At 34.6% G+C, this 22,924-nt stretch overlaps 3 protein-coding genes across 4 annotated transcripts in view; 1 reads left to right on the top strand and 2 right to left on the bottom strand.

The window, feature by feature from the left end:
• Positions 1-1,722: 1,722 nt before the first annotated feature.
• LOC139811646 (ropporin-1-like protein) lies at positions 1,723-5,886 on the top strand. The gene is made up of 5 exons (XM_071775967.1): positions 1,723-2,086; positions 2,703-2,961; positions 3,064-3,248; positions 3,725-3,961; positions 4,956-5,886. Exons 1-5 carry the CDS (start codon positions 1,831-1,833, stop codon positions 5,102-5,104), a joined length of 1,086 nt encoding a protein of 361 aa, XP_071632068.1. The 5' UTR covers positions 1,723-1,830; the 3' UTR covers positions 5,105-5,886.
• Gnptab (N-acetylglucosamine-1-phosphate transferase subunits alpha and beta) lies at positions 5,238-8,526 on the bottom strand. Its single transcript, XM_071775959.1, has 7 exons — positions 8,275-8,526; positions 7,584-8,005; positions 7,288-7,499; positions 6,417-7,200; positions 6,168-6,339; positions 5,888-6,075; positions 5,238-5,780 (listed from the first exon to the last, which is right to left on the bottom strand). Exons 1-7 carry the CDS (start codon positions 8,509-8,511, stop codon positions 5,471-5,473), a joined length of 2,325 nt encoding a protein of 774 aa, XP_071632060.1. The 5' UTR covers positions 8,512-8,526; the 3' UTR covers positions 5,238-5,470.
• A 1,765-nt stretch (positions 8,527-10,291) lies between these two features.
• Positions 10,292-22,924, bottom strand: part of LOC139811641 (putative fatty acyl-CoA reductase CG5065) — a 64,506-nt gene continuing 51,873 nt past the window's right edge. For both annotated transcript variants that reach the window (XM_071775961.1, XM_071775960.1), the window contains 7 exons: positions 16,446-16,722; positions 14,639-14,955; positions 13,054-13,301; positions 12,384-12,570; positions 11,636-11,821; positions 11,297-11,557; positions 10,292-11,210 (listed from right to left, as the gene is read on the bottom strand). In XM_071775961.1, the coding sequence (XP_071632062.1) occupies positions 11,132-11,210; positions 11,297-11,557; positions 11,636-11,821; positions 12,384-12,570; positions 13,054-13,301; positions 14,639-14,955; positions 16,446-16,722 (1,555 nt within the window). In that variant the 3' untranslated portion in view covers positions 10,292-11,131. The remainder of the gene's footprint in view (positions 11,211-11,296; positions 11,558-11,635; positions 11,822-12,383; positions 12,571-13,053; positions 13,302-14,638; positions 14,956-16,445; positions 16,723-22,924) is intronic.

The following is a 22,924-nucleotide window of genomic DNA, read 5'->3' as shown; positions in this document are numbered from 1 at the left end:
CTTCACCACCGCTTTGAGCAGCAATTCAATATCACAGCAATAAGGGGATGCTGTAGTGGCAGTAATTATGACCGCTTTACTGCCACTACAGCATTTCCGTAATTGCAAATTGAATGAATAAACAGTTTCCTTGTTCCAGTTAAACATAGTCTTCCATATCTAGTCCTAAATATAGTCAAATTAATTTAGGTTTAGGATTAACGGCGTCGGGAGATGGTTAGATTTAGGTGCTTCAGGTATATTGTACTCACTGAACCATAGTAACGTTGACTATTTTTTTTACAAAAACTTTTTTTAATTTTTTAACATTAGGTATAATAAATATTAGAAAACATTCTAATCAATTTAAGAAATTGGCAAATTTTTTCTTACCTCTTAAAAAATTGGTAAAATTTTAATTAGAGGGTAAATTGAAGAATTGTCCAAACGTTAACGTCACATTTCTAATTTTAATTCTCACGTTGCATGTTAGGATCCCCATGACAAAGCAACTAATGTAATCGTAAGATATATAAGACCGATGTAGGAATATTTCAAAAAAATTTCAGAATTACATGTTGACAGAATATGTTGTTTAATTTAGACTTAAAAACCAAGCCTTTTGGTCCTTTACGATATAATCTGACAGCAGATTGTTGGCAGAAACCGAGCAAAATCTGTTCATTATTTAAACATTTAAATGAAATACAGCATTAAAAATTTAAATGGTAGATTTTGTTCACTTTCTACGATCAAACTGCCATTATATTCTTTTAGCAAAATCTGTTTATTTCTGTTAGCATTCTATCGACAACATTTGCGGCAGATATTTTCAAAATCTATTCTTGACAGATTTGGCTATGTAGAAATAATTATGTTTATGAAATGATAAATTCTGTTCAATTTTTGCCGACAATCTGCTGTCAGATTACGACGGGCACACTCTTCCAGCACAAGACACGAGTTTAATGCAGACAGAGATGATACCGGATCTGTCTTGCGATATCTGAACAAATATTTGCTATCAGCCTGTAGTCATTATATTGCAGGCAGTTTGTTTATTACTGGGATAGTGTCGTTTGTTAAGTTTTAATCGCTGATTAAGAGGGAGGGTGCAATTGTGAAATTATTTTACAAAACTGCTCATATTTCTTTTTTTCATTATTAAATAAACATATTCGAACCATTGAATCATTCCTCATTCTTTTTCTCGTCATTAAGTCAATGTATTCAAATCATTAAACAAATTTTTTTCTTCATATGATTGACTACAATTTCGATTTACGTTGAAAAAAAATTCTATGATCGTATTTAAAAAAATATAATAATACGGTTGTATATGTATATCTTGCAGATACATCGGCTTCTATGTCTGTAAGAAAAAAATATTGCAGGATCTTATCAAAAACCTCTATCGTTTTTTCTTATATATGAAAGAGAACTAAACCCGTCTCGGTCATTAACACTAGAACAACCAGCGTTATTTTAGTACACGTAGACATTCTCTATACAGAACTTCGAAATTAGAGTGCTTGATAGAAAATAAATTGACATGTATAATCATTTTTTATCTCGACAAAAGTCAACATAAATTCCAACAAAAGCACCTTAATAATTTCTATAATTTAAAACAATTAAGAAATTTGAAATTCCTCATTCCGAGTTGGTTATTCCTATATAGTTAAAATAAAATCACCCCGCTTAGAATACTTCGCGTGCTCGCGCGCGAAACTGCCGTCGCCGACGACGGTTTCCGTTTCCCGGACGACGGAAGGCACCGCGGGAACACAACAATCGGCCGAGCCGACCGACCCGCCGTGGACCGTGGACAACGCCGTTGTATTGCCGAGGATGTCGTTCGTCGAACAACCGTCGCTCGGGCGAGAGATCGCGGTACCGGCCAGGCTGCCGATGATCCTGAAGCAGTTCTGCAAGGCCGCCATCCGCACGCAGCCTTACGACCTGCTCAAGTGGTCCGGCTCGTACTTCCGCGCGCTGGCCGACGGCGAAGAGCCGCCGGTCAAGCCGCGGCTCGAGTACCCGTCGTCGAGTACGGCCTCCGGTTTGACTGTGGGCTTCCTCAGGGTACTGCTGCGGCAGTTTGGAAGTACGCGAGTGGCCACCGAGAAGACAAGGCTTCGACCGGGGTATCTTTTCAACAAGCACCAATTAACAGTGATATTACGTCAATACCCTGAAGAAAAAAATTTCTCGTATTTTCTCAGAAATTTTGTAAGAATTAAGACTTGAAAAATTCTTAAAAATATATATAATTTCTCTCTCTGAGATGCTTTCAGAAATAATTGGATGAGGCTTTTCGGAATATTTCAGTTGCCATATGTATGAAAATTTCTTAATTTATACAGATTTTCTCATATTTATTATTTTTTTCACAAACAACGTTAGCGGAGAAATCTGAAGTATTTTATTCTTATTAATTTTGTCTGAGTTCTTTCGAAAAATGTTCTAATTCATATTAAAAAATCTGAAAAATTTTGAGCAGTCTGAAAATTTTTATAGAAATTCTGATTAATAACATGAAAAATTCTGAGATATTTTTCCACCAGGGTATTATAATTTTCCACTCTGTGAAATATATGTATAATATAACACATGTTGCACAACAGTTGAGTAAGAAATTATAATATTGATATAATGTCACTGTTGGTTGGTGTTTGCTGCGTTTCTGCATGATAATCTAGTATGATGATAATCTTTTCCAGATTACAACAAGACGCTGCCGGTCGAAACGATCTCGCGTCGCTGGGACTGCCTCTGCCTGGACCGCAGGGACCTCGACACTATCCTCGCGATTGGAAGATTTCGTCGCACCTGCCAGGTGAAGAAGTTCCTCGCTATAGCGGTGGGCCTGCTCGGCGCCAGTCTCACCGAGACGATGATCATGGTCTGCCAATTATTCAGCCACGAGCCGGACGGCGGATCCGCGATGATCCCGCTCACCTTGTTTATGGAGATATACGAGTAAAGTTCGGCATATATATAGTGATGCTTCAACTCTTTCTCCAGTTTTTGCTATTATATTGATTGCAACTGTCCGAATAACACGTTGTCCAAAATGAATAGGTATTTAGCGGGACTCGCGTGCGACGGCAACGATGAGAAAGACACACTTGAACAAAATATAACCGAGCGTACCGCGTGTAAGGATGGGAGCTCCGTCGATCGTACCTGCTCTATAAACAGCCAAGACACCGACGTGGACATTAATTCGGAATTGATATCCAAGGACGAGGTCGATCTGTCAAAGAGTACGTTACTCTCTTCTGATGGAAATATTTTTCGCTGAAAGTACTATGAAATCGACGAAAAGGGAAATGAAAGTTGTTGAAAAATTACTGAATATATTTCCAAATAAATCATAATTTTCCTTATGAAATGTAATGTAATACTGTAAAATATAAGGAAAGTTGAATTATATACTTTTAAAAAGTAATAACAAATTTTTTGAAATATTATGAAATTTACTAAAATGAACTGAAAACTGAATTTTTACTGAAATTTTAACGGAATAATAATGAAATAGGGTTGAGAGAGAGAGAGAGAGAGAGAGAGAGAGAGAAAGAGAGAGAGAGAGAAAATTTCAAATACGTTTCAGTAAAATTTTATTATTATATTTTGCAGTAAAATATTTCCATCGGAGTCAACTGTTACGTTATTACGTAGCTCGCGCTCGTTGAGCTTACTTTACCCATTGAAATTCCTCCTGTTCAATTTCCTCTTGTAGCCGATTTGTCGGAGCTGATAGATAATAGTTCACTCGAAAGGGAAGCTACTAATTATGAAGAAAAGAGGGATGAATCTTCGACTAGTCCAAAAGGCGACGCCTTGACCGGCAAAGATCGCGCGGATTACGATGTAACGATCGGTAGGAAATTCTGCGGAGTGAAAGATGCCAATGACGAAAGTCTATCTTCTGAAATAGAGAAGGCTACGAAAGTTACGTGTTATCCGAATGTGCCAGGTAACCAAGCATTCTCTTATATATATCTTAACCGTAGAGATGTGCGAATCAGGGCTTTTTGATATCGAATCGAATCGAATTTCATTTCCTCTTTCGAATTTTAATTAAATCGTTGAAATATAATGTTTAATTAACAACATAATTATTATTAGGTTAAATTTTACACGTAAATAACAAGAGGATATTTTAAAGTGGAAAAATAATATTGATTATATAACTTCTTTTTAAAGCAAAAAACATTTTTAAATATTTAATATGAAACTAATAAAGTATATTTTATTTAATGTCACAGTAACTAAAACAATTAGGCAAAAAATCATAGATAAATTATTAAAATACTCTAATCTAGCATCCAATAATATTATCCAATTACATTCATAGAAATTAAAATAAAATAATAGTTTATTTATTATCAATACTCATAGCTTACTATTTTTTATACATATTCAAACTTTTATTTACAATTTGATAGAATCAAAAGGCATGTCAAAATTTGGAAATAAACTTTTTGACTACTTCTAGCCGCTCAGCGGTGAGCGGTTAGTGCTGGTCTACAACCTTCCTTTAAGGGTATTTAAGCTCTAAGCCGTAAACGTTATAATATATGATTTTATAAAATTGACAATATATATGATAAAACTCACCCGATTCGATTCGATTCGTATTCGAATAGTTCACACATCTCTTCGAACTTAACCGTTCGAATGTCGTAGGTGATCATGATACAAAAAATGCGGCGCGTTCGCGCCTCTCTTACACGTCGAAAAACGTAGATATTATAAGTAAAAATAAAAGAAAATAAAAGAAAACACTTCGATTGATAATGCCTAATCAGATTCTGAGAATCGCGGTAGAACCTGAGCGTATTATCAGCACGCTTGCCGAAGTCTTTCAACACGAAAAAGTAAGCAGTGCGGTCGCGCTGCGGGCACTCGAACGGTCAATAATCATCCGCTAACTTGTCCATTGGAATCTGTACACAATTGAAATGTAGGTATAGGACCTCGTGTACCAGCCGAGCGAGTTGCGAGCGTAACAGCGTGGATGCTCGAGTGCGCGAGGCTGCAGGAGGGTATGGTCGGACCGCGAAATATTCGACATACGAGCTGCCCGCTTTTGCACGAACGATCGACGTCAAAGTGATAATGCCTCGTTATTTCGTAATAATGAATACGGAGAATGCCGTCATGCAACGTGTGCTTAACTCGCGGGACTAAAATCTTCGATCTTCAGACATATCTGTCATTCGCACCTTAATTAAATATTCCATTATATATAAATTATATGTCAAACTTTTTATTAAAATGCGATTATAAAAAGTGTTTATTGTATCACAGATATATCGTTATCTGATTTTAGAATATGTCGAATCAAAAAAATTCTTACAGATCTTCCGACGAATGTTTTTAAATTATAAATTTAACATTGCGTATTATATTGATAGCTAATATTGTTAGTTCCATCGTGCAGCTGTACGTGGATTGATAGTTTGGCTTTATTATTAATTCTTCACGCTAGAAACGTAGATAATTCTCGAGTTCTACACAATCTACGCATGTGATGGTAGAGTACGTGATAGAATGTAAACATAAAGAGCAACGCCAGAAGGCACAATAGTAGGTTTCTAGCTTTCGCACGACTTGCTCGCCATTCAAGAAGTTCGTGTAAGTGGGAAAAACGATTTCGATATTGTGACGGTAATTCAAACGTGCTTCGCAGCGGATACAGCGAACGATAAAAATCGTTTAACAGGGCGCGAACAATCTCGTTCTCGGAACGTCGAATAGGGTCGATGTCATCGTTCAAGCAGATAAACTTCCTGAAAGCGTTAATACACATGTAAATCGTTCCTATGTATGCGAATCGTTCCTATTATATATGTATTTAAGAGAAATGAAAAATATATAGTATATAAGTATGACATACTTCGGATCTCTCCGAATTTCATCGAGCAATTGTACTGTTAAGGAAACATTGCTGGTCAGCATCTCGAAAATTTCATTCTTGCCAGCCTTTATTATTTCATGCGGATACCGACTACCTTTGCCGAATTTTAATTGCATCCTTCTAGAAACTGATTCGCAGTTCAATATCAATTCTTTCGAAACCACTGGCTGTAAAAAAAAAAAAAAACAAAGAAATTGCAATTTTCTAAATCTTATTTTAAATCCGCACAAAGTATTATTAGAGTGCACCTCGTACTTACGAGAGTGGAGTCCAGATACCTCTCTCCGGGTGGAACGTCAATGATATCCGGCAGATTTATCCGACGCGAACAATTCATTATCTCACTTTCAAATTCCATGACTAGATTATAATCGAGTGGCAACGGGTATAATCTCGATAAAAGCGTCCTTATTTCTCTGTCCGACCAAGTGCTAAGGGCATCGGCCGATTTGTAACGTCATTACAATTACAATTTGGTGTAATCATAGGTGGGCACGTTGTTTCTTACCGTGATTTGTCAGTGTCAAACATGTCGAATATCTCCCCGACGGGCACTCTCCGTTTCTCGCTTGATAAAAAGTAGAAGTAAGAAAATGCAAATTGCATATCCTCGCGATCTCTCACTTTGTGACTAGACGTTTTCTTAAATTCAAGATCAAACTTCTCCTGCATACTATTTACGATCCACTTGTCTATCAAGTGCGGCATATGCGCTGGTACTCGCCTCCGTTCGAGGCCGTAACCGGCGTTGTATATCTTATTAACGTATAACAAAGACTCCGCATAAGTGTCCAATCCTCGTGCATTGCGTTTCCACTGATTCGGATATGCGAATTTATCGAACTTAACAGAATTGTTGGACTGCGCCGCATTCATAATATTGCGATAACGTTTTAATCGTTTGATACGATATGCAGTTTTGCTCGAGGCATTTACGTGTAAAAGTTTGGAATATATTGTCTTCAAATTTCTTATAGATTTATACTTTTCTCCATCGTTAATTTTTATGCTTCGCGCTTGTAATTCCTTAGAACTGCTATTTCCGAGATTGTGAAACGTTTTGATTGGCGTAGAAGTAGTACTGAGATTATACAAATGTAATGTTTGAACTGTGGACATTAGCATGTCTTCTGGCGATGGACGGATGACGTTTCTATTGCGTAAGATGCTTAACAGTCTCAGCTCGTTATTATTGCTTTCACGAGAATCTTGTAGATACTTGTACGGATAGTCATCTTCCTCTTCCATCATCTCGCTATCTATAGGGACATCAGTCGTTTGGCAATCTCCACCTATGCAATCCATCGAAATACACAACATTCTTTCAGATAACATACTTGCACATATCGTCATTAGAAAAAGATAATTTAGATAATTACCGTCAAATTCGCACAACGTCGTATTACAAGCGTGATCGCACGATCCATCGCCGACCCATGCCCATGGGCAGATCTCGGAGCAATCGGGAACCCACCACGCCAGGTATACCTTTTGTCCGCCCGCTTGAGTTATAAAATCCTCCGGCCATATTTCGGCACCTAACATGACGTCGTCGTTAAAATACAAGAACTTATCGGAGACTCCAGGTATCCTGGAAGAAGAAAGACATTGTTGCTTATCTGTGCGCCCCTGCTGTGTTCATGTGCACATAATGTATTTTCATATTTCCAAGCACCTATGAATATGACTTTCAATAGCAGGACTAGAAAAGGTTGGTAAATCACTTTTATTCAGAAAAATGTCTTCGTGAGTGACCAAAGTCACCCGAGGATTGTCCATATCGAGCCAGCTCGGTATTTGGCCGTTGGTAACGATGTAAACATGCCTCACCCAGGGTGCATACATCTCCAATGATCGCAACGAATAGCGCAGCTCGTCTTTGTCACTGAATCTCGAAGCTGCGGCACTGAGATCCACAACTGGCACATGTTTCTGAAGACTTTCTAAAAATAGCGAATCAGATCCGTTCACCCAGGTGTAAACCACGTCTATGGGGACGTGCTGGCACAATTTGTTTTGGAAAGATTTTCCCAGGATATTGTCGTTGAAAGAGTGAAAGACCGCCTCATATTTTTCCTTGCTCCATATCAACCATACCTGCGCAACAAAGTCAATTGAAGTCTATCAAAGTTTCAACTTGTTAGATATTCCAATATGTAAAATATTATGTTGATAATGTATACTGACCGGCAGGAATGCCTGGACATAATACATATACATATACATGTACATATATGTCATATACATATCAAAATGTCCAGGCATTCCTGCCGGTCAGTGTACATGCTGAACGAAACATTTCACGTTGTTGCCTGGACGTATTTATGATACGACGTGCATAAAGAAAATAAATGTTGTATTCTAACCTCTCCAAAGTGTACTATGCCGATGAATATGCAAGTAAACGCCACCAATATCACGAGCAATGAGTACTTATACGAGAGCAAGTCGTAACACCGTCGCTGTATCAACTTCCATGTGCTCATTATATTGATAAAGACGTTAGATGCAATTAGCATCGCTAGGTTCAATTGAAGGGTGAGACCATGCGGTGCTGCGGCCTGCGCACCGTGTGGGTACTGTGGGTGTGGCGGTGTGGGCATACTGGGGCCTGGGGCACTGTGCTGGGGCACTGTGGGCCCACAAATATTTAAAAATAATGAACAAATATTTCGTTCACATAATCTAACCTGATTTATCTTTAACGAAATTCTGCTTTTTTGCAGCTATATATTACTTAGATCCATTTTCTTGTCCATTTTGTTAATTTCTTAAACTTAATACAGTTGGAAAAAAATAAAAATTATTCTTGGATATATTTTTTTATATATATTCAAGACTTTTTTTAAATTAAACAATTTTTTTGAATTAATTACTCAACGCCAAAAAAGAAAGATAGAACGACGTTTGTTTCGACTTGTGTCTCTTGCTGGAAAGCTCCTTAATTAAAATTAAACAAATTAAAGAAACAACTTTTTTATTTTTTACATGACTGATATGCATGATGATGATCGAAATAAAATATTCAAAAGTTTATAGTTGAATATATAGGGTAAACTCGGGTAAGATGGCCATAGAGGAAAGATGGTCAACTATGTTCTTTCAATCTAGCTCATCATGAAACATCAAATGACCATGTGTTGGCCATGTTGCCTCTTGTCGAAATATATTTTTTTAAGAACTTTGACGATTTTGTTTAGGGTCTCGAGAAATGCTTAATTACAACTCTTATTATTTTTTTATACTTTGACGATCATTATAGACATTTCATCATTATGTACATTTCAACTTTTATGTTATTTCTTATCAGAGTATATTTGCTTAATTTTAACGATATTTGAAGGATTTCGAAAGATGTGCGTTTGAACTATTGAAATATTCCACAAGAACTATTCATTAAACTATTATTTATTACTAACATACATAAAATTTATGATACACGCCCGAATAAACGAAACAGTCAGATGTTAATTACAAATATGTTTTATGTAATTACAAGTCTTGTACAAGTTTGATACATGATAACAATATACAATATACACATTAAAGTATATATAAAACATAGTTTTAGTAGTAGACATTACTTAATAAGGATGTATTCTATTGTCTATGCTTACCTACGATATGTTATTACGCGCAAAGAAAAGTAATTTAGGTACTTACTTGAAAGCTTATACGCTCAGGAATATGCTTATGTATATGCGTTGAATATTCGTCTCGAGAATTAACAAAAATCATTACGTTATATTTATACAATGCCATATTTTGCGAACGAATAAAGTCTTTTTTCAACCAACAATAATTTGTCTACTAACGTAATACGTATTTTTGTTATACGTCAAACAAAAATCAAAGTGTCTACTAACGCAATACATAAACTACATACGAAAGATCGATATTTCTAAAATATCTCGTACATTAATATTCCACATAGAAATCAAACTACAAACATATATATGTGAAATGCAAATGTATTCATATTTATTCGTCATATTGTAGATATACATACGATGCATTTATGTCCCCGTATTTTTTGAGAAAATTTGTTTAGTTTCTCGTGCATGAACCAATTTGTCAGCATAATTAGTTGATACGAATTATAACAAAGCTCGTAATAGCTGTATCATAGATGCCTATAATTCCTCGTTCGGTTTCGCACAAAAGGATAAACGATAATCATTTCTCACGTAACATGAGCATTTAAAAAATATTTCAGCTTTTTCATTCTTACTACGAACAAATTTATTCGTTCCTGAGGGTAATACGAATATTGGTTTAATACAATTTATTGGTTTAATTATGGCAATTAGAATATCTGATGGATTAGCAAAAATAATTTTCTTTTTGATATTGATAATAATTAATAAGGCAATAGTGTAGGTCTTCTCTTTTTTTTTTTTTTTTTAATATATCGTTTTAGTATATTTGATTAAAGTCAGTCTTCGCAAGTAACGATATTATATTTAAGAACTTCGATTATTCGTATTGTACTATGCGTAGTTTAGCTCGCATATGCATATGTAACGTGACACGCTCGATACATTTGGTCTGTGAGCGCTCGGAGATGTGATTTTTATCTTACAATTAATATTTTAACATTATAAGGGTCGGATCGCAACAATTTAAATACAAAACATAGTGATTATTCAGTATGATGAAGAATCTACATTTTTCTGATATATACCATTAAAAATACTTTGCATTTAATTGTTTAAAATACACATTACTATGTTTTGATTGATGCAATAACATGGTAACTATTGGCAGAAGAGATGTTTCGATGCGGATTTACAAAGAAGCGTTTGCTCAAAGTCCTTGTCTCTAATTCTATCATCTCGAACACGTACTCTGAATATATTGAACAGCTGAAAATCGACACGTATTTTTTTTGTATATACGTGTCAATCATACGTTAGGAGGTCGAAACAGCTCTGCGAAGCTAATTTAATATTGCGGAAAGTGTGAAGTTACATATATACGAAGAAAAAGGTCTTAAACAAAAGTTCTATAATATCCGTAGGATCCTGCATCCGAATATTTTTCAAAATACCTCCTCTCCCTCTCGTTAATATTTGATTTAATTAGTATATTAGTACTTGATAAAGATCTTAGTCTTCGAGAGATAAAGCGTGAGTCATGTCTCTTTCTCATGATATTTCCTTTCACGATATTTCTGAGGCGTTTCTCGGATCGCGCGTGTCGCGATTCAGATTCTCGATGGCATCACCGACCGGCGCATTTGATTAATCCTAATAACGCGAATATACTGAGTATTTTGGTAAACTTATGCATCCAGTACAACCTGCAACACAATCGACTTATTTCTTCCGCACACAGCACATTGCAAATTTAAAAGTTGCAAGATAAAAATGAAATTGGAAGACTTACCTCGATAATCGATTTCGGGCGTTGTTTAACGTATCTAGATTGTCCTTCAAGATATATTTTCGGATTCCTAACATGTACTGATGCAAGTACATGTCCCAATCCACGTTTCTAATATCTACATCAAACTTATCACAATCTTCCGACGCTCTTACAAATTTCACCAGTTTCGTCATGTTACCCGAATAAAATTTCCACTCGTTCATCGCGAAGAACTCCCCGGTTTTGGCGGCGCGCTCGAACCGTTTGGCCACCTTCACCATCCTGAAAGGAAACGACGCGCGTTATATTTATCGTTATAAATAAAATTGCCACGCGGTGAAACCGAGGGGAGATACTTACATGGGTTTGCAACCTTGAACCCTCAGTATAAGATCTACGATAAATGCAGGCAAAAAGTGCAACGTGGCCACTATGATAGAGTGAATAAATTTGTTTGTCCTAAATGTGAAACCTGGATACCACATCACGTATTTCGATGGAGATTCTATGGCGTGTTTCCTCACGAGGTATCCAAATTCGCCCCATCTACAAGAATCATGTATATGCATATACGTATACAAGATGATAACACTATTCAACAAAAATAAAAATGTATAAAAATGAGAGTAATTATACGTCTTATAGCTTTTTAGACGCTGAATACGATGCCGTTTGCCAAATTGCTCTATTGTCACAATTTTGAGAAATTTGTGATTGTTATATTAAGAAATTTGTGTCATATTAGGATTTCCAGTCCTTAAAAAAAACTTGCTGTGTCGATTTAAAGAATTTGTGAATAAAATAGGATCTGTTGCATCAAAGTTGCGATTTGCATACGCCATTAAAAAGTCTACTAAATGTTTTTAAATTAAATTATTAAAACTTAAAGTTGATTATAGATAGCGGAATCAAAATTTTAAAATATTTGAATTTTCATTACAATTTAAGTAGAGGATTAGGGTTTTTAATGCAATTTAAATTGAATTTATTAACTTTTTGACATATCAGATTAGTATTTAGCAACCTGAAAAACTATTAAGTTGCGCGGGTGCTCGCACACATGCATTTATTTAAATGTTTTGTTATGTCTATTGCTGCATATACTCACGTAATCGGATTTACTGTACTGCTGGTACAATTGTAAATCTTTATCGTGTCAGTACGTTGCATGGCATTGTGCCAAGATGCGCAGATCAATGTATTGACAACAAAATCGACAGGTACAACGTCTACCACTAATTTTGCGTTACACACGATACTTCTAACGGTACCTCTTCCGATCTCCGTCATTATACCTATTAAATGTAAACAATTAAATGTGACACATGTATGCTGATATCGACATGGAAGAAAATTATTTAATTCCTGATTAATATCGCCCTTTCCATCTGCATGTGTTTTTCAAGAACACTCATTTCTCGTTATGATAACTCGTTAAATTTAAGAATGTATTAACTTGTAAAAGAAAATTTTAAAATATTTTTTAAGTGTCCATTATAGCAACAAACATTGTAAATAATCAATTATATTTATTGGATTTTTCCGGTAACTTTCAGTAAAACAAGTACAGTCTCTTCTCTCTATTATTCCTATCGTCGTTCAATATTTTGCAGTGAAATGCTTATTCTTTCTTTAATAACCCGAGAAAAATTTTTCATATATATATGTATATATAATTATATATAAAACATATGTTCATATATGTATATGTTTTCTTTCTCTTGTATAATCTTTACGATTCATACAATTTATACGATTGTATAAAATTACGATTGTACCTGTAATACCGCAAGTATTATCTATCCATCCTGGAAATGGCTCTTGGTACGCGGCACAGACTATACTCGGTCGTACAATTGCGATCGGTAGGCCGCTTCCCTTAGACATTACGATCTGCTCCGCCAATCCTTTGGTCAACGTATACGTATTCGGATGTTTGCCGATCAGTCTCTTCTCTATTATTCCTATCGTCTCGTCGTCCAAATTTTCGCACATATCGACTACCGTGTACGGCCTCACCTCCGTGCTGTAACATTAGCAATATACGATTAAGCGCCTTTTAGCTCTATAATTCGCGTCAGAATTTAGGACAGAATTTTATTCTTAATTTTATATATGTATGTATTTTAGTATAAATTTTATACATACAGGGTGTGCCATTTTGAAAGATCCACACAAATATCTCAGAAACTTTGCGTTATCTTGAAAAATGTTTTAAATAAAAGTTGTAGGATTTTAAGAGGGCCATTAGGTGAGTTACCTAGATTTTGGGTCTGGGGCCCTACTGGACCCAATATGGGCTCCTACTACTAAAATCCTACAACTTTTATTTGAAACATTTTTTTAAGATAACGCAAAGTTTCTGAGATATTTGTGTGGATCTTTTAAAATAAGACACCCTGTATGTACTTATATTCTAACTTTTTGAATGTACGTTTTTCAAGTCGTATCAAGTTTATTTTAGACAATTTATAATTCGAGTCAGAATTCAGAATACAATTTTATTTACAATTTTACGTATGTCCTGTAATACGAAAAACATTTAAAGAATCGACTTGACGAGACACGTAAAAATATGAATAAAATTTTGTTATTGCAGATAATCAGAAATTATGATAGATTAATTGGATAAAAATTATAAAACATTATAAGTTAATATTAATTAGGTATATAGTATTAATAATGACATTAATTAATATAGATTAATAGATAATTTAAAGCGAGCATTTCTTTAGGAGCATTATTTTTTAATACATTTTTACCATTTTGAATCCTATCGTAAACTGAACTGGATTATGTACCCGCAATTTAAATATGTATCGTAGGGGAAGATTGCAAGCAAGAAATAGCTACTTTATTGAATGTACTTATAATCTAGTCATTAGATTCCCCTTCTGTTCCGCTTATTATGTTCTTGAAGAAAAACGCTTTGCTCGTATCTATGACTCGTATATTTCCATTCTTAACATTTTAATGTATATAAACGGGATAATTTAATGCATTATCAACCGGAACCTTGATATTTTAATAAGCTTTGTGCCGCCTGCGCTTATTGATTAGAAGTCTAACTAATCGGCGACAAACCGATTCATTATTCTTATCACTGCATTTATTTGTCAAAATATACCGATCATCCAATAACATATTATTGTGAATATCATTTATAATAATATATTATCGCTCGACAATGTATGTCAATTTTATCTACCACGGGCGGTAGATAAAGTGTTAACAGTATCGCAGAAGGAAGTATTTCTGTGACGAAAATAATTTGATTGAGGTGATCTTGAAGATCTACCCTCGAGATGAAAACGGTAGCGCGTTATCCGTGCGGCTGTCACGCGTGCTTAACTGGCAGCTTACATGTATATCGATTCTTCAATATCCCGTCGGTCGGCATTACTGTAGGCCGTGCTGACGTGAATGACGCTAATAAGGTTTGTCATGCGCCTGCACAAGTCCAACATACGATCGGTGCCCATCGTGTTCAGATTAACGGCTATCTTCAGCGACTCGTTAAAGCGCACGGTGGCCGCGCTATGGAACACGATATTAACTCGCTGTATCAACATATCTCTGTCTTCAGGCTGGAGCCCCAGCTCCGGCAGGCCTACGTCACCTTTCACAGGGAAGATTTTGTTCAAGGTGCCCGGAAACTCCGATCGTATCCTGTCGAAAACCTGTCACAGAGAAAGAGGCACGTTACCGCTTCGATTCGTAAGAAAGGTGCGAGGAACTCGCGGATAAATATTGAACACAAAATTTTATATACTTATATAGAAATATATTATATATGTTAATTTATACTCATACACATATATTATTTATATATTAAGTAACATAATAGAATAAAATAAAAAGAATAGAACAGAATAGAATAAAATGAAAATATTATTTATTTTTATATATTAGATAAATATAAAAATAAATATAATAAATAGCATTGTATATTATTTACAATAATTGTTATATTTATATGTAATATCGAAAGTAATTACGGTTCAACATTAATTTGATATAATCGTGAGAATGGCGACAATCGCGACCTTTCGTCGTGCATTTCGATGACAACTTGACACTTTAGACATAAAGCTACGAATAAAATATTTAATACGTCCTACACGAGGTTGTGCAAAATCGATATTACATTAATTTAACAAGTGTGTACGCTATTACGTCCATAAGAAATTTGGCGTGAATACGCTGCGATGAAGTTACAGAGAGATAAGATAAACTTCTACACTCAAAAAAATGATTTTGCACCTATATAGCAAAAATTTTCTGGGTGCAAAAAATTAGCTAAGATAGATAAATGATTAGCAAATACTGTGATATCGCTTATGTTTTACACTTAAGGACGTTCACCGGTCCTTATACTAGAGAAAATCGATTTTCTATAGATAATCTTGAAACTGTGAATATACATTAATTTAGGTGCTTTATGCGTGGTATAAATTTTAGTACCTCTTGCGGTATAAACATCGAGATACTGAGCCTCAAAGTTTCAACTTTTACTAAATTTTCGTAAAAATTGAAACTTCGAGGCTCAGTATCTCGATTTTTATACCGCAAGAAGTACTGAAATTCATACCACGCATAAAGCACACCTAAATTAACGTATATTCACAGTTGCAAGAAATCTATAAAATTTCGATTTTCTCTAGTATAAGAACCGGTGAACGTCCTTAATCAATCTATATGACAGAGACATAATTTATACCTGAACTGTTGTGAAATTTAGAAAGAAAGTTTCTCTGTCGCCTATCCATGTTAAAGTCACTGTATAATAATCCATATTTGTTATAAAGTTTGACTGTGGTAGACGTACAAAGTAAACATAAAAATTTTCGTTTTAAACGAGTTTAATTCTCGTATGGTCTTCAACGCATAAATATGTATGTTATGGCGAGTAGTGGGAAAGTGCCTTAATTTAAAGGCCATAGAAATTCTCGCGTGCGCCCTTTATGTCACGCGATGTAGATCTATGTTAGCTCAATTATTAGCTCGATTTAAAGCAGTTCAATTATTCCGATATTTCCGACGATAATAGACTCGAATAATATTTTCCTATTTGGCTAACAGAAAAAATTTGTTTATGCATAACTGAGCTCTAAATGCCATATACGCGGGAGTGCATATATTATACATATATATAGGTATATATACGAACGGGATTGTTCAGTAGTTCTTGAAAACGTTGCTCGACGGACTGGTCCTTTTTTGGACGGATCAGAACGAAAATTGTGGCCACCTGGGGACACGAGCGCAACAGCTTTTCCAGAAGAGCTTTTCCCAAGAAGCCGGTGGCGCCGGTTAAAAGGATCACCGTCTCGGCGAAGAACGCGTCGATCGAACCTCCCCTCGGGTGAACTTCGTCATGTGCGTGCCCCGAATTAGTTTGTGCGTTCGTCGTACCCATCTTGATATCTGTTTCGAGCTCTACACAACTGTAAAAATTCATATTAGTATTAGAAAATAAATTAACGAAGCGTTTTATCGATATGACGTCTTTCTAGAGTATATAAAAATATAATCACTTGATTGCTAGATTAAATAAGAAGTTTGCGCGATTAGGGAAACTGTGGTACCTATAGGGACGTCTTTTTGACGTAGAACTACGTCTTTCTCCGCTTTGAGTAGGGGGTAATATCGGATGCACGATGTAACGAAAATATGGTAGGGGGTATGCAACGAAAACCTGGTAGGGGGTAACATCGGGATGCAACTCAGGTAGCAAGCACTCGTCATTTTGACGTCAAAAGACGTCAAAATGACAGACTTTTGCATGTTTTTATAAATATTTTCTTCAAATTTAAATAAATTTTGATGAAAATATTCATAAAAAATATGCAAGTTTCCAAACAATTAAATTTTGTTGAAATTATCCCAAAACTATGTTAAAATTATGCTAAAATTTTGCTGAAATTGTACTGAAATTTCGTTGAAATTAGGCTAAAATTTCATTGAAAAGTGTTTCAAAACGTGAAACAATTTCAGAAAATTTTCAGTGAAATTTCAACAAACTTTTCAGCGTAATTTTTTCACTAAGGATGTGCTTCCAAACAGTGTAAACATTACAATAAAACTTTTCATAAATAGTGTAAAACTCTTCATAAACAAAAATATAAACACAATATCTCACTAAAAATTTTCGCCAATAGGTAATACTGTCTTAACCCATTCACTGCTTTAGACGAGAATACTCGCGCGACAATATCGCCCATCAGATGCTTTGGACGAGTTAACTTGTTTGTTGAGGAAATTAGTCAAACTCTTAGAAGTCAAGTCGTAAGCATTGTAATGTTGTCCTTTGTGTTGTTCCGTGCTTTCGAATTTATTACACAGAAAAACGTACAATTCAAATAAATTAGTATTTTTCTTTTACTTTTCCTCTTACCTCAAATATTAATATAAAATAAAACATTAGTTGCTGTTGATTAAACAATCTTGATTTTTAGTCACACTTGTAGTTAAATTATGAAGATTTGCTTGACAAACTTGCGGTCCAAGTTAACTCCAAAACGTCTGACGGGCAATATCGTCGCGCGAGTATTCTCGTCCAAAGCGTCTGACGGGCGATAACGTCGCGCGAGTATTTTCGTCTAAAGCAGTGAAAGGGTTAATGGCGTCACTAACATCAATAATACGTCGTTAAAACATATTTAGACGTTAACTTGTTAACTAGGTGATTTCTTAATTAAATCAATCGACGGAAGGAGATTTCGCTGAAATTTTTGAAACTATGGGAAAACGGCGGAACTAAAATTTAAATAAGATTTTCGTGCACGTATAATCGTTACTTATATCTCGTGCATTCCGAAGTGTGATATTTCGAGCGAAATTATAATTTGCGCGGCACTTTTTGCGCACGTGTAATCATTATTCATGCATTAATTATATAGTGCTTGTATATATCCTTGACCCGAGAACATCATAACTTCTACTGCATATCTTGAATCGATATAGCCGTGTGGTGACGGTCATCAACCGACGTCGGAAAAAGCTCTTTATTAATATTTCACGCGGGAATATAGTTTCGCGGCTATAGCTGTGGCGAAATGTTATGTATGTCGCTCACGAGCTCCACTTTGCTTCATGACGTCACTTTACAAACCCTGACTGGATATCAGTAGTGAGAATAATATTATTTTTTACTGCCAAGCGGAATAAAAAAATTACGCCCTTAGGCCAAGGCTGTTTTTTGATCACTTGCTGTATTTTATTGCCGACTCGGATACAGTTTTGAAAAGGTCCACCCTTCAATTTTCATGAAATTCGTTGAAATGATCCCAAATACTGCTAAATAATCTTATCTAAAAGGTTTTTTGGCACAATTCAAATTTAACCGAGATGCCCGCTATGCCGGATGGAAAGTATCAATTTTCTTCCCTAGGGAGGAAAGTGGTTATACTTTCCGCCCGCTATGCCGCCCTGGCGTGAAATTGGCCACTTTCGCCCCTCTCTACAGGCATGGAAGTCAAACTTTCCGTGGAGGTGTTGTGAAAAAACATTTTTTGGACAAAAGTTGTTTAAATTAATTAGTAGACAATTTAATAAAAAATGGAGGTTTTCACACTTAAATTTAACTTGGGCTCTGCTAGGTCCAACACAGGTCCTGGACCCAAAGTTTAATACTAATAAAATCGTCTTGGCCTCGTTTAAACCTTCCAATTTTTATCTGAAACATTTTTCCAATAAACTAATACTGTCGGAGATAATTGGCCGTACCGGAACTTTTGGTACGCACGTATATATTACATAGATTGTAAATTTTGTACAAATCGGACACAAATTTTTGAATAAAATATACGTGTATACATTAAATATTCTCTCATTGATCGAATAGTCGTCTTTTGAAACGCTATGTGACTCGTGGCACAATTAACAGCGGGTGGTTCTATCGAGGTCGAGTTTACGTTGAATGCTTATCGCTCTGACCATTACTCCGCCCGATGCGAGAAGATAATTCACCGCGAGACTCTATACGGTCTGGAGATATAATTACAAACAGTGTCTCAAGATACAATTGCAATCTCGTGGACTCTTATCACCGACTGTCCGAGACAGAACACTGACCTAACTCACGCTCGATGGGACACGAAACGCGAGACGAAGTGGGAATTAAGAAATACTGTGACTCGCGCGTTCATATTGCGGATTTACGATACATCTTAACAGAAGAAAACATTCAAACTATCTATATGTATATAACTGATTAAAATTAATTATTATATAATTAATTAAATATAAGTAATAAGAAATGGATTACAAACACAAGTTTAAGGCTCCTGAGTTTATAATCTTACTGACTAAAAGCGAAAAATGTAAAATTTTTGTTCTTATATTATAAAAAAAGATTAGCTCTCTCGCGTGCCATCATTCGCGTTAATACAAATTGATTAGATATAAAAATTTCGTTTTTTATTTGTAGATGATGTGTACTTTATATTCGCTTCTGATAGTTTATTTAATTATTTATTAATTCACTTCTGTTAATTAATTCATAGCAAAGTATGTTTTGGGTTACACTGTATTAACTGTTTATTTTTTTATTTGAAGATGGAAGAAAAAGTATCTTTAATTCAAAAGAATAAACCGTATTAGAACTAATGATGTTATCGCATGACTATAGTATAGACATGTGACTATTTATTGAAGTCTACTCGCTGTTCTTGAGGCACTTAGAATATCGAGAAACCTGCTTTTGCGCCAAGTTATGCGCGACAAACAGCGAAGGCGTATATCGACCATACATCGCTCTTCTCATGTTTATACCAGAACCATAAATGTGCTTTTATGATTAAAATAGAGACCCTCAAGTAAGAGTTTAGCCACTGATCGACTGTGTGCTGATTGGTGTTGACAAATCGTGGCAGAACAAATCCAAAATATAAAAAACGTCAAAACGAATCCAGCCTATGTTTATTATTTATAATTTGTCATACAAAACATGTGTCGTCGTGTGTCTCTAACTAATATATAAACTCTGTATAGAGTGCATTATTTTTAAACGCAGCCACACCATTATTTGTCAAATTGGCCAGACTCTTAACTTGAGGGTCTCTAGACTCTAGACTGAAGAAAGAGGAGGCAATCAAAAATTAATTTCAAAAATTTCAAAAAAAAATGATCTCCAGAATTATTTGAAATTGTGAATTTCCAAAATTTATAAAAATCCAAATATATACGCGAGCCGACAAGTTGAGAATACTTCAGATTATATCTCAATAATGCTCTTGAACCGATTCAACTCTTAATAGGTTCAGTCGATAACTGGAGTTTTGATTACATAACATAAGTATCTTTATTTCTGCTCTGTATACTCTCTGTTAATAAAAAGTATTTTGCAGTAAGAAACTTGACATTATCATCGATGAGACATTATAAAAAACTTGATTATTATAATATATATATATATATATATATATATATAATTAAGAAATATAATGTATAATTTAAAAATTGAACGAACTTACCGTGAAGTTCAACTACAATTGTCTCGTCTAAATATATTGTAATAGCGTTCCAAGCTGTGTTAACCTCAACAGGAGGAAAACGCTACTACAATATATCCATTCGGACGAGACGTTGCATATAATAGATATTATAAAATCGTTATAAAATCTACATAATAAAATGATTAATATTCGATGCATTTGCAATAATTAATATTATATATAAGTGTTTTTACGTGATTGTATGATGTTATTCGGCACGATATTGATTGTTGTCGATAATTGCGAACGTATATGCACTTATTAAAATTCCGCGCAATTTCGCGTACAACGCGCGTATACATATATATGTGCAGTCGACAAAATAAAATAGCTTCGAAGACCGGAGAACTGATAACACATTTATGTTTTTTAAAGCTTGAATTATCTTTAATGACCTTGTGTCATACATCACGGAATTTGTCTCGACACGACGTCTCGACTGTTAATAATACGTAAATAAAAATACATTCTATTTTTAAACGATTTAATTTTACATCCGGAATATATATGTTTGAAAAGTTATATCTCTCTAGTAAATGTCGTGTCATTAAGGCCAAACAGAGGAGGGAGGGACACTCTTACGACCCTCTCCTTGTTATATTGAATTCGATATAACTGTCACAGCTCGCTATATCATTATATGATTGTGTGGACGTTTAACGAAATCGAAAAAATTGGACGAACAAGAAAATTAGGTGGAAACTCAAACATAAACAAACAATAATTAATTTTTTATGATTATTGGAGTCCCCCACAATTAAGCTAACTCGATGTTATCAACCAATTCTTGAATTCGTAGTTATAACTCAAAATTTATATAATCAAAATATCTCAAAAAATACTTTAAAAACTATCAGTAAAAATTGGACAAACAAGAAAAATAGGAAGTGCTTAGGAAATTATTAGAAAATATATTCTTGAAAAGATATTACGTCTTTTTTTTAATACTTTTTTTATTATCCCTTTTCACCGATAAAACTGATTTAAATATTTATATGAGTATAATATAATTCTGGTTAATGCAGGATATAAAACTTTTCTAAACTAAACTTCTAACTAAAAAGTATAAAAAAAACCATTATTTTTATATTAATTATATCTCTCAACAAGATTAAGTGGAAACTCAAACATAAATAATAATTGTTTTTTTATGATTATAGGAGTTTCCCACGAGTTAACTCGATGTTAGCAACCAATTTTTGATTTCGCAGTTATAACTCGAAATTTATATAATCAAAATATCTAAAAAAAAATACTTTAAAAACTATATCAGGGTTTCGATAATGACCTTAATGGGATGTTTAATATGATGAACAAATAAGAAAGCTTTCGATATCAAAACTACGAAAGTCTAATCTCATGAAAAAAGAATCAAAGAAAGAAATAACAAAAAAGAAAACATATAGTAAAAAAGATATATGTGACAACACATTAATTTGATAAATAAATAGCTGCGAGAAATTTGAAATAAATAAAGTAAAGGGTGTGCAGTGAAATTGAAGAAAAGCAAAACGTGATACATTTTAAATGCACAAATAGAATTAAAGAAACAAGAATATACAAGTAAAAAAATATAAGTCGATTAGACAAGAATCGAGACTTGCAAAGGTATTCAGAGACACAATCAGAGGTAAGGAAAACGCATATGGAAGAAATATGTGAAAGAATTGTTTTAAAATATTAAGACTTTCCGGATAGCCTTGATATTTTGTCGAGAATAGATTATGAAAGTATCTGTTGCAAATTTTGTCGATAGAATGCCATCAGAAATATGACAGAAACTGCTAACAGAATATAATTGACAGATTGACTTCAGAAACTGAGAAAAATCTACTGTTTTGTAACCATAATTTAAATGAAGTATTTCATTTAAATGTTTACAAAATGACAGATTCTGCTCTTGATTTCTACCGACAATCTGCTGTGAGATTATATCGGTAGGCTTATCGGCAGAACACGAGTTTTAATGCCGACACAGATGATACCAGATCTGTTGCGATATCTGAGCAAATCTACTGTCGATCTGTGTCATACACTGCAGGCAGTTTGCTTACTGGGTTAGTAGTGGCACCGACTGACCTAATTGATCGCAAGATCAGAAATAAAAAATACATAAAGATGGTAAAGAAGTTGCAAATTTAGATTTGCAATA

This window comes from Temnothorax longispinosus, chromosome 4 (genome assembly GCF_030848805.1).
Source record: "Temnothorax longispinosus isolate EJ_2023e chromosome 4, Tlon_JGU_v1, whole genome shotgun sequence".
Lineage (NCBI taxonomy): Eukaryota > Metazoa > Arthropoda > Insecta > Hymenoptera > Formicidae > Temnothorax > Temnothorax longispinosus.
Note: the sequence above shows the minus strand (reverse complement) of the source record. Positions and strands in the feature narration are given on the sequence as shown.

Excerpts from the sequence above, each read along its gene's own strand:
- LOC139811646 (XM_071775967.1), top strand. The coding sequence starts at position 1,831 with ATGTCGTTCGTCGAACAACCGTCGCTCGGGCGAGAGATCGCGGTACCG. Across the intron at positions 2,087-2,702 it reads ACTGCTGCGGCAGTTTGGAA|ATTACAACAAGACGCTGCCG; the intron begins GTACGCGAGTGG and ends AATCTTTTCCAG. Across the intron at positions 2,962-3,063 it reads TTGTTTATGGAGATATACGA|GTATTTAGCGGGACTCGCGT; the intron begins GTAAAGTTCGGC and ends CAAAATGAATAG.
- Gnptab (XM_071775959.1), bottom strand. The coding sequence starts at position 8,511 with ATGCCCACACCGCCACACCCACAGTACCCACACGGTGCGCAGGCCGCA. Across the intron at positions 8,006-8,274 it reads GCATAGTACACTTTGGAGAG|GTATGGTTGATATGGAGCAA; the intron begins GTTAGAATACAA and ends TTTGTTGCGCAG. Across the intron at positions 6,340-6,416 it reads TTTGACACTGACAAATCACG|CACTTGGTCGGACAGAGAAA; the intron begins GTAAGAAACAAC and ends CGATGCCCTTAG.